This window comes from Hypomesus nipponensis, chromosome 5 (assembly GCF_054491055.1).
Source record: "Hypomesus nipponensis isolate SF chromosome 5, ASM5449105v1, whole genome shotgun sequence".
Lineage (NCBI taxonomy): Eukaryota > Metazoa > Chordata > Actinopteri > Osmeriformes > Osmeridae > Hypomesus > Hypomesus nipponensis.
In genome coordinates this window covers 8,986,278-9,005,042 of record NC_140365.1, presented here as the reverse complement: position 1 = coordinate 9,005,042, position 18,765 = coordinate 8,986,278, and the positions used below count along the sequence as shown (strand labels likewise).

At 45.1% G+C, this 18,765-nt stretch overlaps 2 protein-coding genes across 3 annotated transcripts; one reads left to right on the top strand and one right to left on the bottom strand.

Annotated features, from left to right (window-relative positions):
* Window positions 1–365: 365 nt before the first annotated feature.
* Window positions 366–5,040, bottom strand: LOC146288307 (sodium- and chloride-dependent GABA transporter ine). The gene is made up of 13 exons (XM_084698754.1): window positions 4,914–5,040; window positions 4,294–4,428; window positions 4,002–4,209; window positions 3,260–3,392; window positions 2,801–2,935; window positions 2,458–2,561; window positions 2,232–2,356; window positions 2,021–2,133; window positions 1,740–1,880; window positions 1,556–1,655; window positions 1,362–1,462; window positions 1,090–1,257; window positions 366–926 (listed from the first exon to the last, which is right to left on the bottom strand). Exons 1-13 carry the CDS (start codon window positions 5,038–5,040, stop codon window positions 774–776), a joined length of 1,743 nt encoding a protein of 580 aa, XP_084554880.1. The 3' UTR covers window positions 366–773.
* A 734-nt stretch (window positions 5,041–5,774) lies between these two features.
* Window positions 5,775–18,706, top strand: LOC146288306 (flotillin-2a). Of its 2 annotated transcripts, none has more exons than XM_084698197.1 (11): window positions 5,775–5,936; window positions 9,370–9,451; window positions 11,125–11,215; window positions 14,811–14,934; window positions 15,084–15,202; window positions 15,331–15,444; window positions 15,558–15,677; window positions 15,780–15,994; window positions 16,134–16,317; window positions 16,443–16,592; window positions 16,852–18,706. In XM_084698197.1, exons 1-11 carry the CDS (start codon window positions 5,888–5,890, stop codon window positions 16,888–16,890), a joined length of 1,287 nt encoding a protein of 428 aa, XP_084554323.1. In that variant the 5' UTR covers window positions 5,775–5,887; the 3' UTR covers window positions 16,891–18,706. The 2 variants fall into 2 exon arrangements, with proteins under 2 accessions (XP_084554323.1, XP_084554322.1); XM_084698196.1 differs by lacking the exon at window positions 11,125–11,215 and adding an exon at window positions 11,799–11,889 and having other exon boundaries at window positions 5,776–5,936.
* Window positions 18,707–18,765: the final 59 nt, after the last annotated feature.

Sequence of the window (18,765 nt, the reverse complement as noted above, 5' to 3'; positions counted from 1 at the left end):
AGGACAGTATGGCAGAATGAGATCACAAATATACGTGGGTGCACAGCCAGACAACGCCTTACATACTGTAGAAACATGCCAAAACTTCAAAATCAATAGCAGTGTTATCCACGAGGTGGTGCTCTATAGACATGAGATGAATCACCAAAAAGAACAAAATCGATAAGTCTGCTCCCAGTTATTAACGGCAGTTGAATCTTCCTATTCGAAAAGTAATGTATGCTATTTTCTGATGTGAAATAAACACACCAAAATCCCTGACCATATTTCTCTGTGTACCTACAACTCCTCAGCCCCCCCCCCTCCGCTCCCCCCCCCCCCCCCACACACACACACACAATGAAATAATAGACATTAGACACAGATCCAATATTAGAAGTATTTTATTCTAATAATTAGTTTAGATATCGTTGTAAAGAACTCCAAGTCCAACATGGACTATAATCCATCAGAATCAGTGAACTGGCATCAGACCTAGCCAGACGGAGCCATTGATTGGCCAGGAACAGTGGTGATGGGGATATATACAACTCAGGGGTTAGAGTGAAAGGCTGCAGATTAAGCGGTCAAAGGTTCAAATCCCTCCCACTGTGAGTCACTTTGGATAAAAGCATCTGCAAAATGAATACATTTTAAGAAGAGTATTTAACGGGAAGGCCATTTCCACAGTGCTCATGAGGACACCTAGACCATAATCTGTTGCCATGGCAGTGAGTGTCAAGTGTGACATGGTCCCAGGCACAGAGGCCTGTAAGCTGCCAGCTGAGGGGCTGTCAGAGATTAGTCTGGATGGAAGGCTTCTCAGGGAGAGGGATAATGGAACTCATGATGGCTCTGTTTGAGTACGTCTCCCCTCCACTCTCCAGGTAGTGAGACACGTCCGACTTCTCGTGGAGAGCGAAGGGCGTTATTGAACTTTTCAATCTCTGGGGTGGGGAAAGACAAGCCATCGTCAGACCGTTGGTGTTCTCTCAGTGAATGAGTCATTTATCTCATGTTAATGTTTCAGTGTTCAATCCGTGAGTTGATGTAAATGAAGAGATGAGATATTGAACGAGTGACAGACATGGAGGACGTGGACTATTTTACCTGCGTGAAGGAGCCTGGGAGAACCCACAGAGTGTGAATAGCTCCAAGAGGAATCCAGATGATAGAGGCCATGGCAATAACCCAGCCAATCCCCTGAGCCCATGGTGGGTACACATAGCCCTCATAGCGGGCAGGTTTAAACTGGATGATGGAGAAAATCAGGATCACCTGTTGAAAACCAAGAGGATTCAAGGTTGTTTTTTTTTTTTTTTTTTATCCAGCCAATGTCACCTTTTGCTAGTTGCCAGTCAAATGTTGGTAGGATGACTCACAGTAACCAGAAGAGGAGAAACCACTGTCCAGCACACTTTGAAGAAGATGTTGGGTTTATTTCCAGTCATCTCCTCTAAATTGTCGGAAAGTCTCTTCACCCCTTCAAGAATGCACAATAAAAATACATCTAAATCCTCCACCTTGAAATTCCTTTGGGTCATACATTTCCATGGCCTCACATGGCAGCTCTTACCATATATCCAGCAGGTAGCCACAACCTCGAAAAAGGCGAGGAACATGATGGACACTATGGCTGTGTAGTGGTCCATCAGCTGGAAGACATAGATCCCCACCTGCACAGACAGACCCTTCAGCATGTCGATGGATGCAACTATGGTAATGATAGGATGCCGTGCACAGCGGTTGGTTGTGTGTACCTGCATGACATGAGGGATCCCCAGGAGGAAGGCTGTAAAGCAGACCACTAGAACCAGCAGCTCCTTCTGTCTGAGGTATTTCATTAGGGACTGGCCAAAACCATCCATCAGACTGGTCACCATGACCTCCACCATGGCAAACTGGCAAATAAAGACAATATCCCTTCTGAATTAAGACTTTTGATGAGGATGTTTTGTACCAGTGACTTGTTCTGCAGGACAGGTTACGTCTTTTACTAATCTGAATGCGAAAGGTCATTAAGTTCGAGTGAGTTCCACACCTGGCTGTCCAACCCAAGGCACAACAGCATGAAGAAAAACAGGCTAGCCCAGAGCGGAGCCACTGGCATTGTCAGAAAGGCTTGTGGGTAAACCACAAACACCAGCCCTGGTCCTAGAAGCCCGAACATGGACAAGGTAAAAAAAAAAAAAGCACTGTTAAGTCAAAGGTCTTCAGAGTCGTCTGAAAATTACAATCTATGACTAACTCACCATCCACGGCCAATTCGCTGACGGGTACGTTCTGTAGAAAAGACATGTAGCCAAAGGCTGAGAAAATAACAAATCCTGCTAGTATGCTGGTCAGCGAGTTGGTAATGGCTATAGCTAGGGTATCTCTGTGGTGAGAGAGCACAGTGTTACTAACGTCAAAGTAGCTTCTTCACACATCAAAATCACAGCAAGAAGGATCATTGCAGGAGTTATTGTAGCGGCTTACTTTAAGATATTGTTGTTGAAGGAGTTGTAGCTAGACATGGCCATGAGAGAGCCGAAGCCTATTCCTATGGAGTTGAAGATCTGAGCTGCGGCGTTCACCCACACCTGAAACACAACAACAGCTTTCCATACTACCAATGTCTATGGGATAACACCGTTGACCGTGCCTCTTACAGCTCAAACGTTACTTGATCTAACTCCTTATAACACAATAATATGTCTACGTCCTTAACCGCTTCATCACTCTTGCCCCTTCACCCACGTACTCTACACTTCCAATCTTGGCCTCTCCCTCCATCAACTTTTCGGTCCATTCTTTTTTGGCCAATTACTTCCTGTTTTACCTCCACAGACAGCAGCTTCTCCCACTCAGGCACGATGAAGAAGAGGATGCCATCCATTGCTCCAGGAAGCTGGACGTTGTTTATTAACAGAGCCAACAGGATGACGTACGGAAAAAGTGCTGTGAAGTACACCACCTGGACACACACACACACACATACGCACACAGACATGTTATAGATATGTATATACTACACCAGTGGTTCTCAACCCTGTCCTCAGGGACCCCCTGTCCTGCATGTTTTAGATGTTTCCCTGCTCCAACACACCTGATTCAAATGCATGTTCGTTACCAGGCTTCTACAGAGCTAGATAACGACCCTTTTATTTGAATCAGGTGTGTTGGAGCAGGGAAACATCAAAAACATGCAGGACAGGGGGTCCCTGAGGACAGGGTTGAGAAGCACTGTACTACACAAATGAGAGTGAGGGTCATATGGCAATTCTCTTTCTCTCCTTACCTTGCCAGTTGACTTGACCCCCTTGAAGATGCAGAGGTAGATGAGGATCCAGGACACCAGAAGAAGAAGGAACAGTTCCCATCTCATTGTGCCCGTCTCCTCCACTCCCCCGGTCTGCTGCAGCATCCTGTAGCTACAGCAAAGCACAAGGTCTCTGGTTTATCCTCAGGGCCCTCTCGACGCACCCAGGGAGCTTGAAACTCTTTTCAGTCTTCTTCAAATCAGAAACAATGAAAATCGTGAAGCTGCTTCTCTGGTTCCACGCAATCTTGTTTCTCATTCAAATTTAGTTATCATGTTATGGACCTTGACCCTGAAAAAAAGGTCACCATTGGACCTTGAGTGATTTTACAATAATTGTTGTTAAAAGGATGGCATGAGGCAGATGTGATGTCATGACTGATTTGAAAGAAGAAAAAACACAGAACAGCATTTAGAAAGCATTTTTGATCTGCTGAGTCTGAATGACCTCATATAAACAATCCTACCAACCATTCACAGAATTTGAATACATTTTAATAAATCACGTAAGTATGCAGTGTCATGTCTTCCTGCAAATAACTAACGAGTTGATCCTGCATTCCAGGAAATCCAGTCTCTGCCCTCTATGTCCTCTTGATTGAAGCATCTCTATTCTTCCTACCACAACTACCCAGGTTCCCATTCTGTGTCTGAAGTTATTTTATATTTGTCCATAATATTGGACAGCGGTGATATCCAGGCTGGCCTCAGTGAGACCTACTTGAAAAACTGCTGGCTGGCAGTGGAAGATTGTGAGCTGGAGTTGGACACTTGGTCAGTACAGTTGGCCAAGTTCCAGGTGTTGTTGCAGTTCTGCCAGGGTAGTGGGCTCTGGAAGGAACTGAAGAGGTAGTACAGGGCCCAGGTGATGATGATGTTGTAGTATGTACACATGATGAAGGAGATGGCAACCGTCGCCAGGCCTACTCCTGAAGGTAAACAACACCATGTACTATAACTTCTCTTGACAGTACAGAGGTGATGTGAATTCCTTGTGACTACCAGCCATGTACCTTTGAACAGCGGGCAGACTTTAGCCATGGCTTGAACAGGTCCTCTCCTCATGTACTGTCCCACAGTCAACTCAATGTAGAGCAGAGGAATCCCTAGAAGTACCAGCATCAGCAGGTAGGGGACCAGGAACGCACCTTACAGCAAAGATCACAAACAAGGTCACTGATGACCATCTACAGGAAAGTTTGCACACGTTGAAATTCAACTATTTGTCCGTGTGCCACCGCCGTAACGTTTCACAGAGCAAACGTGTGAGTCATACTATAGATAATGTCCCCAGTCACCTCACGTGAAAGATAACGAAGCTTTAAGAAAGTTTACAACCCACTCGGCTAGCACCACTCACATGTGGAGCTCACTCAGGTTTTATAATCAACAGGTGTGTGAGGGGACTGTAAACTGGCAATTGAACTTGTTCTTCCAAAAACGGCACACAACATGTTTACACATAAAAACACGAAGCTGCACAAGATAGTGTACCCATATACTGAACATTTGTTCTCCCGAATAATTCCTTCTAACACGTTTTTTTGTTGTTGCATAGTTTGCAAATGATAATGAATGCATGGTATATAGACTTGTTACAGAGCCCTCCAATCTCTTTAAGAACTTGTCTCACCTCCTCCACTTCTGTAACACAGGTAAGGGAACCTCCAGACGTTGCCCAGGCCTACAGCACAGCCTATCCCAGCCAGGGTGAACTCTATTTGCCTGCTCCATGTCGGCCTGCTTGGGTCCTGGTCCATTTTCAATACTCCCTGGGTTTCCTCGTCTGCTTGTCTGAGGCCACGCTTCTCATGGAAGGTTGGTTCGAATATATAAATGAAACGTGGTCATATAATCACTGTTTATGATCATTAATGATTACCTAAGCACCGAGGAGATGATTATGCGTTCAGATTATGAGTTCAGAAGTTAACACTTAGGCAACAACTAGTTTGTTGGATAGTTCATCCTTCTGTTTGATATTTGAATATCTATATTACTCTAAAATCACACAATATCGCAACGAATTGTATCTTTAGGTGGTCCCATATAGGCCTAGAAGGCACATTGAAATCCAAATCCACGATATGATGCTCATCTTATATAAAATATATCTAATATAAAAGACATGCTTTGTCCTTTGTTAAATCATCAACATGATTTTAATAGTTGAATTGAATAATGAAAATACGTACAATTTGCTTCGAGGCAGGTAGGTAGGAGCCTGCACGCTCAGGTTCTAAAACATGCCATATACACACCATTACCTCAGGGTGGCAGTAGAGCATCGCGTTTAATACAGTACATAAACAGTATTGACAGGCCATGCTTCTATGTGAGTAAATTCACAAAGTATATTTTTATTTCTGTTAGTACAGACTAAACAGCATCCCTATATTTGAATATCGTGTGTGCTATCGTGTTTAGAGTGCCACTCATATGAGTGGGAACAACACACAGACTTAGACATGCTAGTCATTTTGAGAGGCGGGGCTAAATAATCCTGAGTTCTGGAGCGAATTTTTTTTGCATAGGAAAGGCGTGGTGTTGGTCGTCGTGATACAAATCTAAAGACTTCTCGATTTGGTTACGTTTTGTTCAAATAAAATGGGGAATTGCCACACAGTTGGACCAAACGAAGCTCTTGTGGTTTCAGGTAGGTTTGGGTCTTTTCACTTCCATGCATCATAGAATAAGCAACTCCGTTTTTTCCCGTTATCATCTCAGAATAACAGTGAACACGTTCGGTCTTACGTTATTCACTTGTCATTTTGCCTAATAGTAACCTACATTTTACCAATATTATTACACATAGAGTCCAATTAGACTCAAATAGATATCGATTCTATGCACCTTAATATGCTTTAATTGTATAGTATAGCCTACTGTAATGCACAATATACAATATTGAGTTTTTTAATATATAAACATACTGATAAGACATCTAAGCCTATGTCTAAAACATTTGCCAGCAATTGACTAGAAATAGCAAAAGCCTGCTATAGATTTAATTAATTGTTTTTTCAGGTGGCCATCTTGGCATTTGCTCGCAAAATTGGGGAACCTCAAGAAAAACAAAAACGTGTTTTTAATGTGTGGGCTGCTATAAATGAAACGTCTTACTGAAGTGGCCCCAGAAATGCAATTCGGACCCTAGAGGTTAGTTATAGGCTCTGCAAATATAGCATGCACTATGTACATCAGTTGACCAGTTGTCATCAACCAGCAGGTCATAATCGGCTTGTATGGCCTACATTGTTTAGCTATTGGCTAGGCCTATTCATACACATTGTTGAGGGTCTTGTTCAACCAAGTTTTAATGCGTGATTGTGCAGAAAGCACAGCCAAGCCCCAGCGAGTGCAAAATGTTAACCCCAAGAATTTAACAAGACGATGATGCACTAAGTAGAACACAATGGATTTTTTCAGAGTACTGTTTACCTCTAGACATTTCAGCGCTCTAGTCTCACGCATTTCACCGTGAGACTCACGCATTTCAACCAGTTCACACGCTCTCTCGCAACACCTTATATTCAGGGATGGATTAACCAACAGGCCTACCGGGCCCAGGCTAAACATTTACTTTGAACATATCACAAGAAGGAAACCATCATGATACCTTTCAAGTGAGTGTTTATCCCCTCAGTTTATCTATAGGACTTTAGAGGGGCTGAGTACTCCATGCATTATGGGCCCTTTGTAGGGCGAAATCCCAAAATCAAGTGCAAAATAATAGCATTAGAGCTGTGTCTAAGCACCTTTCTAAATGCTGTTCTGTGAAAATAAAAGTTTTTTGTTGTTGTTGATTACTCAAGTACTTTTGCGTTTTTAAACAACAATATCAATATTATTCCTGAAAAAATAAAATGTTCAGCCAATTTATTTATTGAGAGGGGCGAGGGGGGGGCCTTGACACATCCAGACCCAGGGGGCCGTGGTTTCTTAATCCGTCCATGCTTATATTTCTCACTGAGAAGTAATGGTTAACTTGTCCCGCTTTACACAATAAATGGACGAGGTGCAGGCATGCAGAGGTAAGTTTTCTGCCATGTCGATAGCTGTCTCTAGTTATACAAAGTATAACTTTATAACTAATGCTACCTACAAGACAATCAGAAACACTAGCAGCACCCCCGCCCCCATGTCTCCCGGATACCTGACAATTGTACCCAAATGTCGACCGGTATGCCAATCTCATGCCAAACTTTTGATAAAACTTGAGAGCCCTGCATTGTTGCCAAGGAGTGTCTTTTTTTTGTAAGACATCCATTTGGATTTGAGATTGATCACTGACTATGGTTGAAAGTATTACCCACTGTAAATGAACTACTCCAATGTGTAAGGTAAATATGTTAATTATGAATCGTCCTTAGTTACACAAACCATTTACCAATCCCCAATGGTAAAAACCTCAGTTACTCATTTTGGTAAATGAGTCAATATAAGACAATCCTAACCCTAACACTATGGGTATAGAATTTTTAATGTGCTGGAAGTCGCTCTGAGTCAAAAGGAAGGCTGTCAAAGAAAATTCGAAAACGATAGTGTGTATTGACATAAACTTACATACTTACATAAACTGTAAGGATGGCAACAGAAGACGTTTTGAGGAGGAGTTGCACAAAACACTCTCATTCATTCCTGTGACAGCTCCTGATACTGACAGTGTGGCATCTGAAGTGTTGCAACAGCTGGGGCAATAGGTATTTTCATCCCTTGAAGGAGTCTGCACAGGTTTGTTGCAACTACAGTGGAGCATTGAAGCTGGGCCAATATCCTGTCATCTGCTTGTCTCATAGGCCCTGTTTGGTATGATTTAGTAGTGTTATTACTGAAGAACAACAACAGGAGTAGACCATGACAATCTAATCACATGGTAGGTTGAGAGAGAAAATCCCAATGTGTTAACTAACTGGGACATGAGGCACAGGCACAATTCTACTCACGCACCTGGAAGTCTCCTGATCTTTTAGAGTGTGGGTTATGATAATGAAAATTGGAGGAATTAAAAAGGCTTCTTTCTCTATAATACGCCATATCTTTTTCAATAGGATTTCATCTGCAATGTGGTTTAATTATTCACTGAAATGGGATGTCTTTGAAGCAAATGTCAAGCAATAATACGAGGTTTAGGATTGAATGGACTCAAGCCTAGCAGCTATGCCTCGTGTGTATGTGTATGTATGTGTGTGTGTGTGTTCTTGAAAGAGGGTGTCGTGACAGCTGAGAATGTCACATGTCAGCCCTCAGATAAAGCCACCACCCTCAAAGATATGGACATGAGAGCTGAGTGGGGATGGGCAGGACAGCTATAGTACCTCACCGGATTGAACTGATGCTGCAGATTTGTTTATGCTGCAATCAGCAGCTCTAAAACTTGCTTGGTTTGTCGGTTGTTTTGAACTGTGCTGTTGTTGGCATTGGTTCTTCGAAACCATCTGTTGGCAGTGTTAGCCAGTGAGAGGAATGTCATTTCTTTCATTTCCTTTTGGATCCAACCTCGAGCCACAAAACTTGTTTCCTCTTATTTGGGAAGGGAAGAGTACAAGCTTGCCTGCCTGACTCTGATAGAGGAAAGATAGTCGATCTATCATCTCATGGGCTACTGTGGTCAGATAGATTTGTAAGAACAAAGACAATCAATTGGACTTGATACAGACCTATTTGTCTACTGTAGGTACTTAAAAAAAACAGTGTTATAGTGTCACCTGCTGTCACATAACTGTAATTTCTCTCCACATCTGTAGTCATAACACTGTTATAGGCCTACTCCTAATAATGGGAACTTAAATGTACAGGTAATGTACCAAACGTTAGCCATGATTTGTTGGTTACTTACAAAGGAAATACCATAGTATAATGTCTGATAGTGAAAGTGTGCCACAGTAGGATCTTCAATGCGTCACCTTTCTGGTTCTCACGGGGACTTTTGTGTTGGAAACATACAGGAACAACAACCTTGTGCAGCACAGTGTGACCTACTAACACCTTTTCTTTTTTTTACCACAACACTCACTGCTCCCTTTTCAAGACAGCGAGAGGACTGTGGTTCGTCTGTAGATACATGTGTGTTCTCCTGTGTTCCGCAGGTGGCTGCTGTGGCTCTGATGAGAAGACGTACGTGGTGGGAGGCTGGGCCTGGGCCTGGATGCTCATCTCAGACATCCAGAGGTGAGGTCTGTTTCTGGGAGGGCCCTCAGGCGCCGCGCTGCCAACGGCACACGGCTCGGATCCTCAGTGTCCGCTCGTCGCCGACGTTATGTGAGGGGAAATCCACTTGGTCGTCGAAATATCATTTAGCCACGACAAAAATGGACAAACGTCCCACCGTGCGTTAGGGCAGCATTTGAGACGGGCCTCGGGACATTATGGTTATAGTTCTGTTGAGAAAGGAAGACGGCTAGGGTCAGTCAGGCTCATTCCCGCCCGCAGCTAGTGTTTACTGAATATGTAAGCACCACGCGTCACGGCATTCAGCTGCTCACGAAGCACTTTCAGAGTGTTCTCGTTTCGTACATGACTGGAAAGACAAACACCGCACAGTAAGGGAGAGGTCAGGTCCAGTTGAGATGATGTCGCAAAACACGATATCGCACCACCAGGCCGAGTAACAACAGCATGCGGACGGAAGAGGTCCTCTTTATTCACCGTTTGTCCCAGCGTTTGTTAATTCACTGGATGTGCCCTTAGCGTAGGCCAGCTCCGGCTAACAATTGGAAGTTTTCATCTTGAACTTCACACTGTTACAATGTTTCCTTGGATGTGTTCTGTCTGGATGTTGCCCTTTTATTTCTCTTTGTCTCTTTCTTTCTGCTGTGCTAACCTGCATTGCCTTGTCCACTGTTAACCTGTTTGTTCCCCTGATGTGCTCATGTCTGTCCTGAACCCCCTAGCTTCATGGCGATGATGTAGCAGCCTTTTGTCTCGTTGCTAGGATATTGGATGGGAAGGTTGTGTGTGTCCCCCCCCCCCCCCAAATCACACAGAAGGATCGCACAAGTGTACCCTGCATGCAAAGTCGGTCCAGGGGGTTTCCATGTCGCAGTTTCAGTCAACAGCACGCTATCCTGGTCTCTGGTGCAGCAAAGGGTGTGCGCCCGCCAAGTTCATTAGCTGATAGATGGCCGCCATAAAGCAGCAGAGAAGGATGGGGCGGGACTGAGACGGGGGGGGGAGGGGGGAGGTTGCTGGGTCGTCCGCTTCCCGCTTGTGATGCAGTAATGTTGTTACTGTCTGGCCCGGTGCCTCATCGATCCACTTTTCCCCAGGAGGGAGGCAGAGAGAGCAGGGCGACCAGGGAAGGAGAGGGCTCTGAGTGACACAGCCTTTAGCTTCCTCCGTCGGATGAAGCCTAACGCTGGGAGACGACTGCTGCCATCGTTTGTCTTTTGATGAGGATCATGGCCTTGAGCCATGGGTCTTTTGTATGAGGAAAGCCTGGGCACATTGGATCTCTATGTATTAATTGTGAAATGGCCTTGAAGGCACGGTAGAGCCTTGTTGTTATAGGCGACATTCTTACGTAATCTCCACTAAGCCCTCATCTCAGAGTGGGGGAGGGGCAGATCATTTTTTGGGGGGATCAATTCTGCGCCGGTTATTTTCCGCAACGGCAACTTCATCCGGGCCTGCCGTGGCTGCATAACTGCATTAGCAGCGTTGCCAGATGACAATGCAACAAGACCGCTGTGGGTTATTTCTGTCGGTTGTAGAATGTCTTCTACCCCCACCCTACCACCCCCACCCCCGCCTTTTTTCCCCTAACCATGTCCGCCGATACACTGACAATCCTAACAGCTGCTGTTAATCACTGTCCTGCCTCTCCTTATCTAACCCCTACGTAGACTGTCTCTGGAGATTATGACCATCCTCTGTCGCTGTGAGAATATCGAGACCTCGGAGGGTGTCCCTTTGGATGTGACAGGGGTGGCTCAGGTAATGCATCGTCACAGGGCTGAGATGAGACAGCAAGGCAGGGGACCGGGTTGAGACGAGTCTTGAGGCGAAACGGGTTGGACAAACTTAACAGGGCCGACAGGGGTGACAATGTGTGTTTCTGCCTGGGGTTTTTGTTTGGTTTTCTTTGTTCCTCATTGATGTCCTTGTCTCCCTCCGCAGCGGAAGGGAGAGAGAGAGAGCCGGCTGTCGTTAACCTGAATGTGCTTTGCTGAACAGCTAACCTCACTCGTGTGGGCCATGGCAACAGGGTGCCCAAAAGGAATGCTTGAATAAGGGGCTAGGCAAGGACGGGGCAGGGGGGGGGGGTCACATGACGATAGATCCTTTGCCTTTTTGAAACGTACATTTAGGCCCTTTCAATTCGCACCCCCTTTAGACCGCTCGAAAAAGCATTCCCCCCCACACCCTGTTGTCCTGGCTTTGGAGTCCTTCGGTAAATGTTTTATTTTTCCTCTTCACTCTTTGTGTTCTGCCCCCCCCCTCCCCACCCTCCTTCTCTTCATTTGCCTTCCCCTCAGAACATGCCAATTTTTATTTTTATTTTTCACACTCTCCACAGGATAACCCTTGAGATTATGACCCTGCAGCCCAAGTGTGAGGAGGTAGAGACAGCGGAGGGTGTAGCTATTACTGTCACTGGGGTGGCACAGGTAATTCACCACACCTTCTGGGATGCCTCTTTCAGATCAAGGCGGGTTCGGCCTTCACCCCCCTCCCCCCCCCTCCCCCCTTCTGTCTTACCCTGTTTTCCCATGGGATACTGGTGCCATGTGACTCCATGAGGATCAATCATTCTCCCGTACTTCCCTGTTACTTCACAATTCAAGTAACGATGAAAGTGAATTCCTATAGTATCAGTGTTTGTCGTCACGGCGAATCTTAACTATCTGGACGGACTCCAAACCTCAGATTGGCATAACGTTCAGAGTACATCTGTCAGAGACATCACCTTGTGTCGCGTGTGTTGACGCTGTTGTCACGTAAGTGAATCTCAAGTTGGGCTTCTGCCATTTTGCAGTAATGTCTCTGATGATTCCAAAAGACAGCTTGGAGAATTATTGACCCTCATTTCAAGGCAGCTTCTCTACCTGGGAGAGGATTCAGTGGAGCTGAGTGAAGCCTGTTATGTCCATTTTGCATCCAAACATTCATATTTCTCAGTTCTTTATGTGGTCATCGTTTTCAATGTTGATTTGTTTCTTTGCTGCTGATTTTGTTCATTTTCTTCCATGTACCAACATTCTCACAGTGCCATAATTGAATTTGACTGGTAAACCGTAAAAACTGTTGTTGTTTGACATGAAGCAAACAGTAAAGCAGAAATTCAATATAAATTCACTTAACTTAACTCGCATTCCTAAGTGATTTTATGCACTTAAATGACATCACCTGTCAGTTGTATGACACCTATGCACAGCAAAATTGTCACAGCCACCAGTTCCCCTTGTTCATGCCGCCCCCCCCCCCAACCTTCCCCCCCCCCGCCCCCCCCATCTCCTGGCCCCCACCTCTCAAGTCACGGCTCCCTATAGTCCAGTATGCCCACAATGGGGGCAAAGCAGAGGCTGGAGCCACAATCCTGGCTACCTGATACCTCCAGTCTCCAAGCCCTACCCATTTACCAGCTTTCTCTGTGAACCAGGTTTACGAGCTGACTTGAATCCTTAAAAGAGCATTACAAAAGGACTTGCCTAACCAGTGGATGTGTGCATACTCAGCAATAATTTGACCTTAAACACACCAACCCGGTGTTGGATCAGAATTCTTTTCATTCATCCCACTAAAGAGATCTGACAAGGGCATACATGTTTGAATAACCAGAGGAGGGAGGGTGTCTCTCGGCAACCCCACTCTAATTATCCTCCCTCCCCTCTCCTCCACCTGGCTGTAAAAGGAGATGAGGCTTCCATTTTCAAACCGCAGCTCTGCTGCTAGACAGGGAATTGTCTTTAAAAACGATTGAATGAGATTATCATTGGGAAAACCTTCAGCACAAGAGACAGGAAACCGTTTCGCGGTATCACAATTCCTGTGTTAGACGTTTTTTTGTTTTGCTTTTGTACGGTGCCACTTGAGCAGAGCATGGGGACAGAGCTGTGGGGGAAGGGGGAGGAGCTAGGAGGGGTGACACGAGAGAGGGGCCCTCATTGCACGTGTCCACGTTCCAGCTCTGGCCTTGTCACAGCTCCCCCTGCTGTCGCTGTCGAGTGAGCTGCTGTTGAAATTTCTTACCTGTCTGTGGCCATTTCTAAGTTGTGTCCTCCTGGAATGATCGCTGATTCCCCCTTAATCCTGCATGCGTCATTGGAGGCCATGTTCAGACCTGTCACCTCAGGGACCAGCTCACTCTCTTTCCTTTCAGCTGCGGAGGAGGAGGAGTCCTCGGGTCACATGACTCCCAGGCCTGCCATTCATTTGTTTACCTCTCCATCCTCTTTCTAATCAGTCCCATTTGTAGATGAACTTTTGGGTCAGAGTGCATAGGGGGTATTTCCTCTCTGTTGACCCTGTTGATACTATCCTCAACTTTACTTTAGATAACTAGGTACAACAGCCATAATCTTGGAACTGATTATGATGCTTTTTTTAAATGTTTGTGTTAAAATGAACTTCTCATATTTTCCTTTATTAAAGTGTCTGAAGAAAAATGTCATGGACTATTTTGTCCTGAGGTGAAAGTACCCCTGTGCCTGTAATTCAGAGTAGATGCAGATCAGTGTGTAGCAGTCTGGATTAGCTCCCCAGTCTAAACCAATCATCTCAAGCATAGATTGTCTGGCAACTTCACCCTAATTCAATTAGCAAGATTAGTATTATTAAAACAATAATAACAATAAAATCACTTTCATGTGATTAGCCTCCACAACCCTTTTCCACTGTATGATCATGAAAGGTCTATTACATTTCCTCTTGACTAATTTCGGTTGATTAAACATTTATCAGACTTTTATTTACTATAATTTATCATCTCGCCAATATTTTTAAGAGTAACTACACACCCCAATTTTAGCCACAGCCCATACCTTCATATTTAAAAAGAAAAACTAAAGTTATGATTGGGCATTCATTTTTGGGCTTCCTCAAACGCTCATAGTTTATCACACTGTACACAACCCGTCCTTGTGATACACAAGAGCACTTTGAAATGGCACTCATACGTGATTAATTCCTTACATTTTTAACCACTAGATTTTACCACCAACAATTAAAAATAACACTTAAAGATTTGATGGAGAAGTTTAGCCATGTGTGAATAATATTATTAGCGGTTCAACTCAAACAGGTGGTTTTGGTGTTTAGTTACTCTTTCATTCGTTGTCAATTGAACATTTAATAATCACCATCAATCAGTTTATTAAACTGAACTGCCAGTGGAAGGGTGAAAACTGTGTTTTTATTTGACCAAGGACAATAGTAGTCATTAAAGCAGCAGATAAATTGTATTATTTTATCGGATTTACCTAGCAATCAGACGGCAGATAGAACTACAAAATGAATTGTTTCCATATTTCTGACTAAGCGTGCGTGCACGTGTTCGAACTAGCTGACAAGCTCCTCCTCCACCTTCCAGGTGAAGGTGATGACTGACAATGAGCTCTTAGGGTACGCCTGTGAGCAGTTCCTGGGGAAGTCCGTGCAGGAGATCAAGAGTGTCATCCTGCAGACACTGGAAGGTCACCTGCGCTCCATCCTCGGTAGGGACACAGCTCGACACAGGTTCCCCCCTTCTCATGCCAGGACGCACCCAAACAGCATTCGCCTTGGACTTCAGCTTGACAAACGCACTGTAGGCATTTGTGGCTGAGACCGTCGCCCTAAGTTGACCCAAGCTCTTGTGTTCCAGGCACTCTGACAGTGGAGCAGATCTATCAGGACAGGGACAGGTTTGCCAGTCTGGTGCGGGAGGTGGCCTCGCCCGATGTGGGCCGCATGGGCATCGAGATCCTCAGCTTCACCATCAAGGTCAGACCTGGGAGAGGGTGTCTACCTCCTGTGACGAGGGAGGGAGTCCAGCCATTGAAGCCTATTCACTCCCAACGACATCCATAGTAGCTGTGCTCACCCAGCATGTTTCTGTGTCTCCCTGGTAGGACGTGTATGATAAAGTGGAGTACCTGAGCTCCCTGGGGAAGTCCCAGACAGCAGCAGTACAGAGAGACGCCGACATAGGAGTCGCTGAGGCCGAGAGGGACGCAGGCATCAGGGTAAGAGCACCAACCGGACGTCTGGGGGGAAAAGGGAAGTGTTCCCAAAAAACGGCCTTTCCGCCACCGCGCTCACTTTCACTTTCCGTCTTTCGCTCTCGCCCCCTCGATAGGAAGCGGAATGCAAAAAAGAGATGATGGACATGAAGTTCCAGGCGGACACCTTGATGGCCGACTCGAAGCGCGAGCTGGAAATGCAGCGGGCCGCCTTCAACCAGGAAGTCAACACCAAGGTACCAGACCCGATTAGCGATCATCGAACCTCCGTGACCATCAAACGCACGCGCACGGCGCCACACCAACACACCCCGCGTCCCCCTCTCTCTCGACCCTAGAAAGCAGAGGCCCAGCTGGCCTACGAGCTGCAGGCGGCCAAGGAGCAGCAGAAGATCCGTCTGGAAGAGATCGAGATCGAGGTGGTGCAGAGGAAGAAGCAGATCACCATCGAGGAGAAGGAGATCCAGCGCACGGACAAGGAGCTCATCGCCACGGTGAAGAGGCCCGCCGAGGCCGAAGCCTACAAGATGCAGATGCTGGCCGAGGGACAGAAGTGAGGATACTGCTTCCAGAATGTTCTGGATGTTCATATCATGGGGGGATGTTCCACTTCGTCTGTACGTTAGGTTGAAGTGTACTCGTGGCTGTAGTTTCATAACCCTTCTCTTGCCTTGGTCATTACCCTTGCCTAGGATTAAGAGGGTGTTGACCGCCCAGGCCGAAGCTGAGAAGATCCGCTGCATAGGTGAGGCGGAGGCCGGCTCCATAGAGGTGGTGGGGAAGGCAGAGGCTGAGAAGATGAGGCTGAAGGCTGAGGCCTACCAGCAGTACGGAGATGCTGCCAAGACCGCCCTGGTTCTGGAGGCCTTGCCCAAGGTCAGTGAACCACACACACACAGACACAGACACACACATTTATCAGTGATGCTGTACACAAATGAACGGGTTCCCATTGGGATTAAGCCAATCAAGGAGATTATATATTTTTGGCCTTTACACAGATTGCAGGCAAAGTGGCGGCGCCCCTTGCCCGGACCAATGAGATTATCATCCTGAGCGGGGAGGGCGGTCGCGTGACTGGAGAGGTGAACCGTCTTCTGGCTGAGCTCCCCGTGTCGGTCAACGCCCTCACAGGGGTGGACCTGACCAAGGTGAGGGCGGCAGAACTCACCCCGTGATTGGCTCACTGCAACTGCAGGCAACACACAAGCCCATATGCTGTGTCATTAAGAAGCCTGGGATTCCTGTGAATATATATATATATATATATCACAACACCATTTTTAGTGTACCGATCAAACACGATTTATCTTGGAGAACCGGAGAGAGAGTTGTATCTTGTTTCTGGTCACTCAACCCCTCCATCCTCGCAGCATGATAAACTTTTTTTTTGTGTTCTTGTTTCTGCAGATCCCCTTGCTTCAGAAGATGGTCAACCCACAAGCATGAAAACCACCATCTCCCTTCCATAGCCCCTGACCCCAATGCATCTGTATTATGCACCGTTTATAATCACTGCCTTCAAATCAGAACACTTGAATTAAGATGTGTATTTCTAACAGGTCAAAAAAGTTTTATTCCCTGTACCCCTGGTGCCTTAACTCGATAGGACCAGATCATCCATGTATCAAGGTTTTTTTTTTTACTCTCTTGTTATTCGTCCATTCGCTTTCATTTTATTTGACAGTACTTTTATACTAACACTTTTGCTGTGTAACTGTGACATTTTTTTCTGAAAAACAACCATTCTAGGTCAAGCAAAATCTTATTTTGTGTTTCATGTTAGGTATACTTGTAATGTCTCCATACCTTTTCACAGTATTTATTCAGCATTTGTTTTGATTCCGATGTGCAGTGCCTGTATAATCAGTCCAGTGCCCAAGCCTCAGGGACAGATCTGGTTTGGTCATTCAATTTTCTTTCGTTGCATCTTATGGGCAGATGTCAAAACGTTGTCTGCATATCCTCATGTCAACTTCTATGAAACCAGTTTGGCTGCTCAGTTACCCACTTAACTGTGGGTATACGATGTGTGTACACCCATGGGAAGCTGCATCGATACACATGCACATTCACCTCTGTGCATGTTTGTATTGATCTGAAAGCCATACACTGTTGATGTTAGCCTTAATAGACCCGGGATTTCGGCTAGGTATGCTGACCATCTGTCAACTATCTGGATCATCAGATCCTAGGCATATGGTCTAAGCTTTAACACTTTTAACTATGGGTAAACGATTTGACATGTACGTGCTTTTTGTATATTCCGCTTAACTGTTCAGACCGATGTCAAGAGTTTGACCTATGTTAAAGGGTGCTAATGTCTCTCACGTAATGCAGTGTGGCCATGTTCTTGACCGTATTACGTCCACAAGTCACATTTCGTTTTCTTCCTTTTCTACATTGCCACATTCCTCAGCAAACCTGCCTCCATAGCAAGACGACATTTTCAGTTTAATGTCAAGTTGTGTTTTCCCCTTTAATCTACTGTGAGCTCTGCATGGCAATGTTTTTCAACTTGCCAAATCTTTTTTCGCAATCATTTTTTATTCACTAACCGAACAGTATGTCTGGTGGTCTCGCGATGAAAAACGATATTTCATAATATCTCTCATGAACCCGTTTCTAGTTGAATGTTAATGATCACGTCTGTCGGTCACAGCACTACCCATTCACATCCCCAACACGCTTCTCACTAGTGGTATGAAGCTGTACATTACTATTGTATGTCCGGCGACCATGTGAGGTGTATGTCATGTGATTTAATCTGTTGGATATTTATTCACCTAATACTAATACGATAAATACATTCATGTCATAATCTTTTCCCTTACACCCTCCCTGGCACCACCTGATATCACTCCACTAACTCCATGAATGGCCAAGAGGTCCAAACTAATTTCACCACAGTTTTATATCTGATCATTCTGTTTAGCAAATGGCTAACAATGTGATGTCTGTTTGTGTACGCCTGTAAATGTACTTGAGACGTGTGTGTTACGGACAGAAAACAAGGTTAAATCCCACTGTGGGCAAACCCACAATGGATCCAGACTCCAAAATATAATTTCTTGTGCCATAATGTTTTGTCCTATGGATTGGTTACCGTCATTTAGAGGCAGTTTACAGAGGATTGGACTGATGTAGAATGTAGGTCTATGCCTTTACTCTCTCTTAGCTTTATCTAGAGTATCTATGGGAATATTTACATGTATCACCTATCATAGAAATGTATCTATTGAAAATCAATAAATGTTTGCGTGAATTTGTTAGTTTGGGTTTGCCAAGAATTTGATGAAAACAAATCCAGTTTATATACTTTGT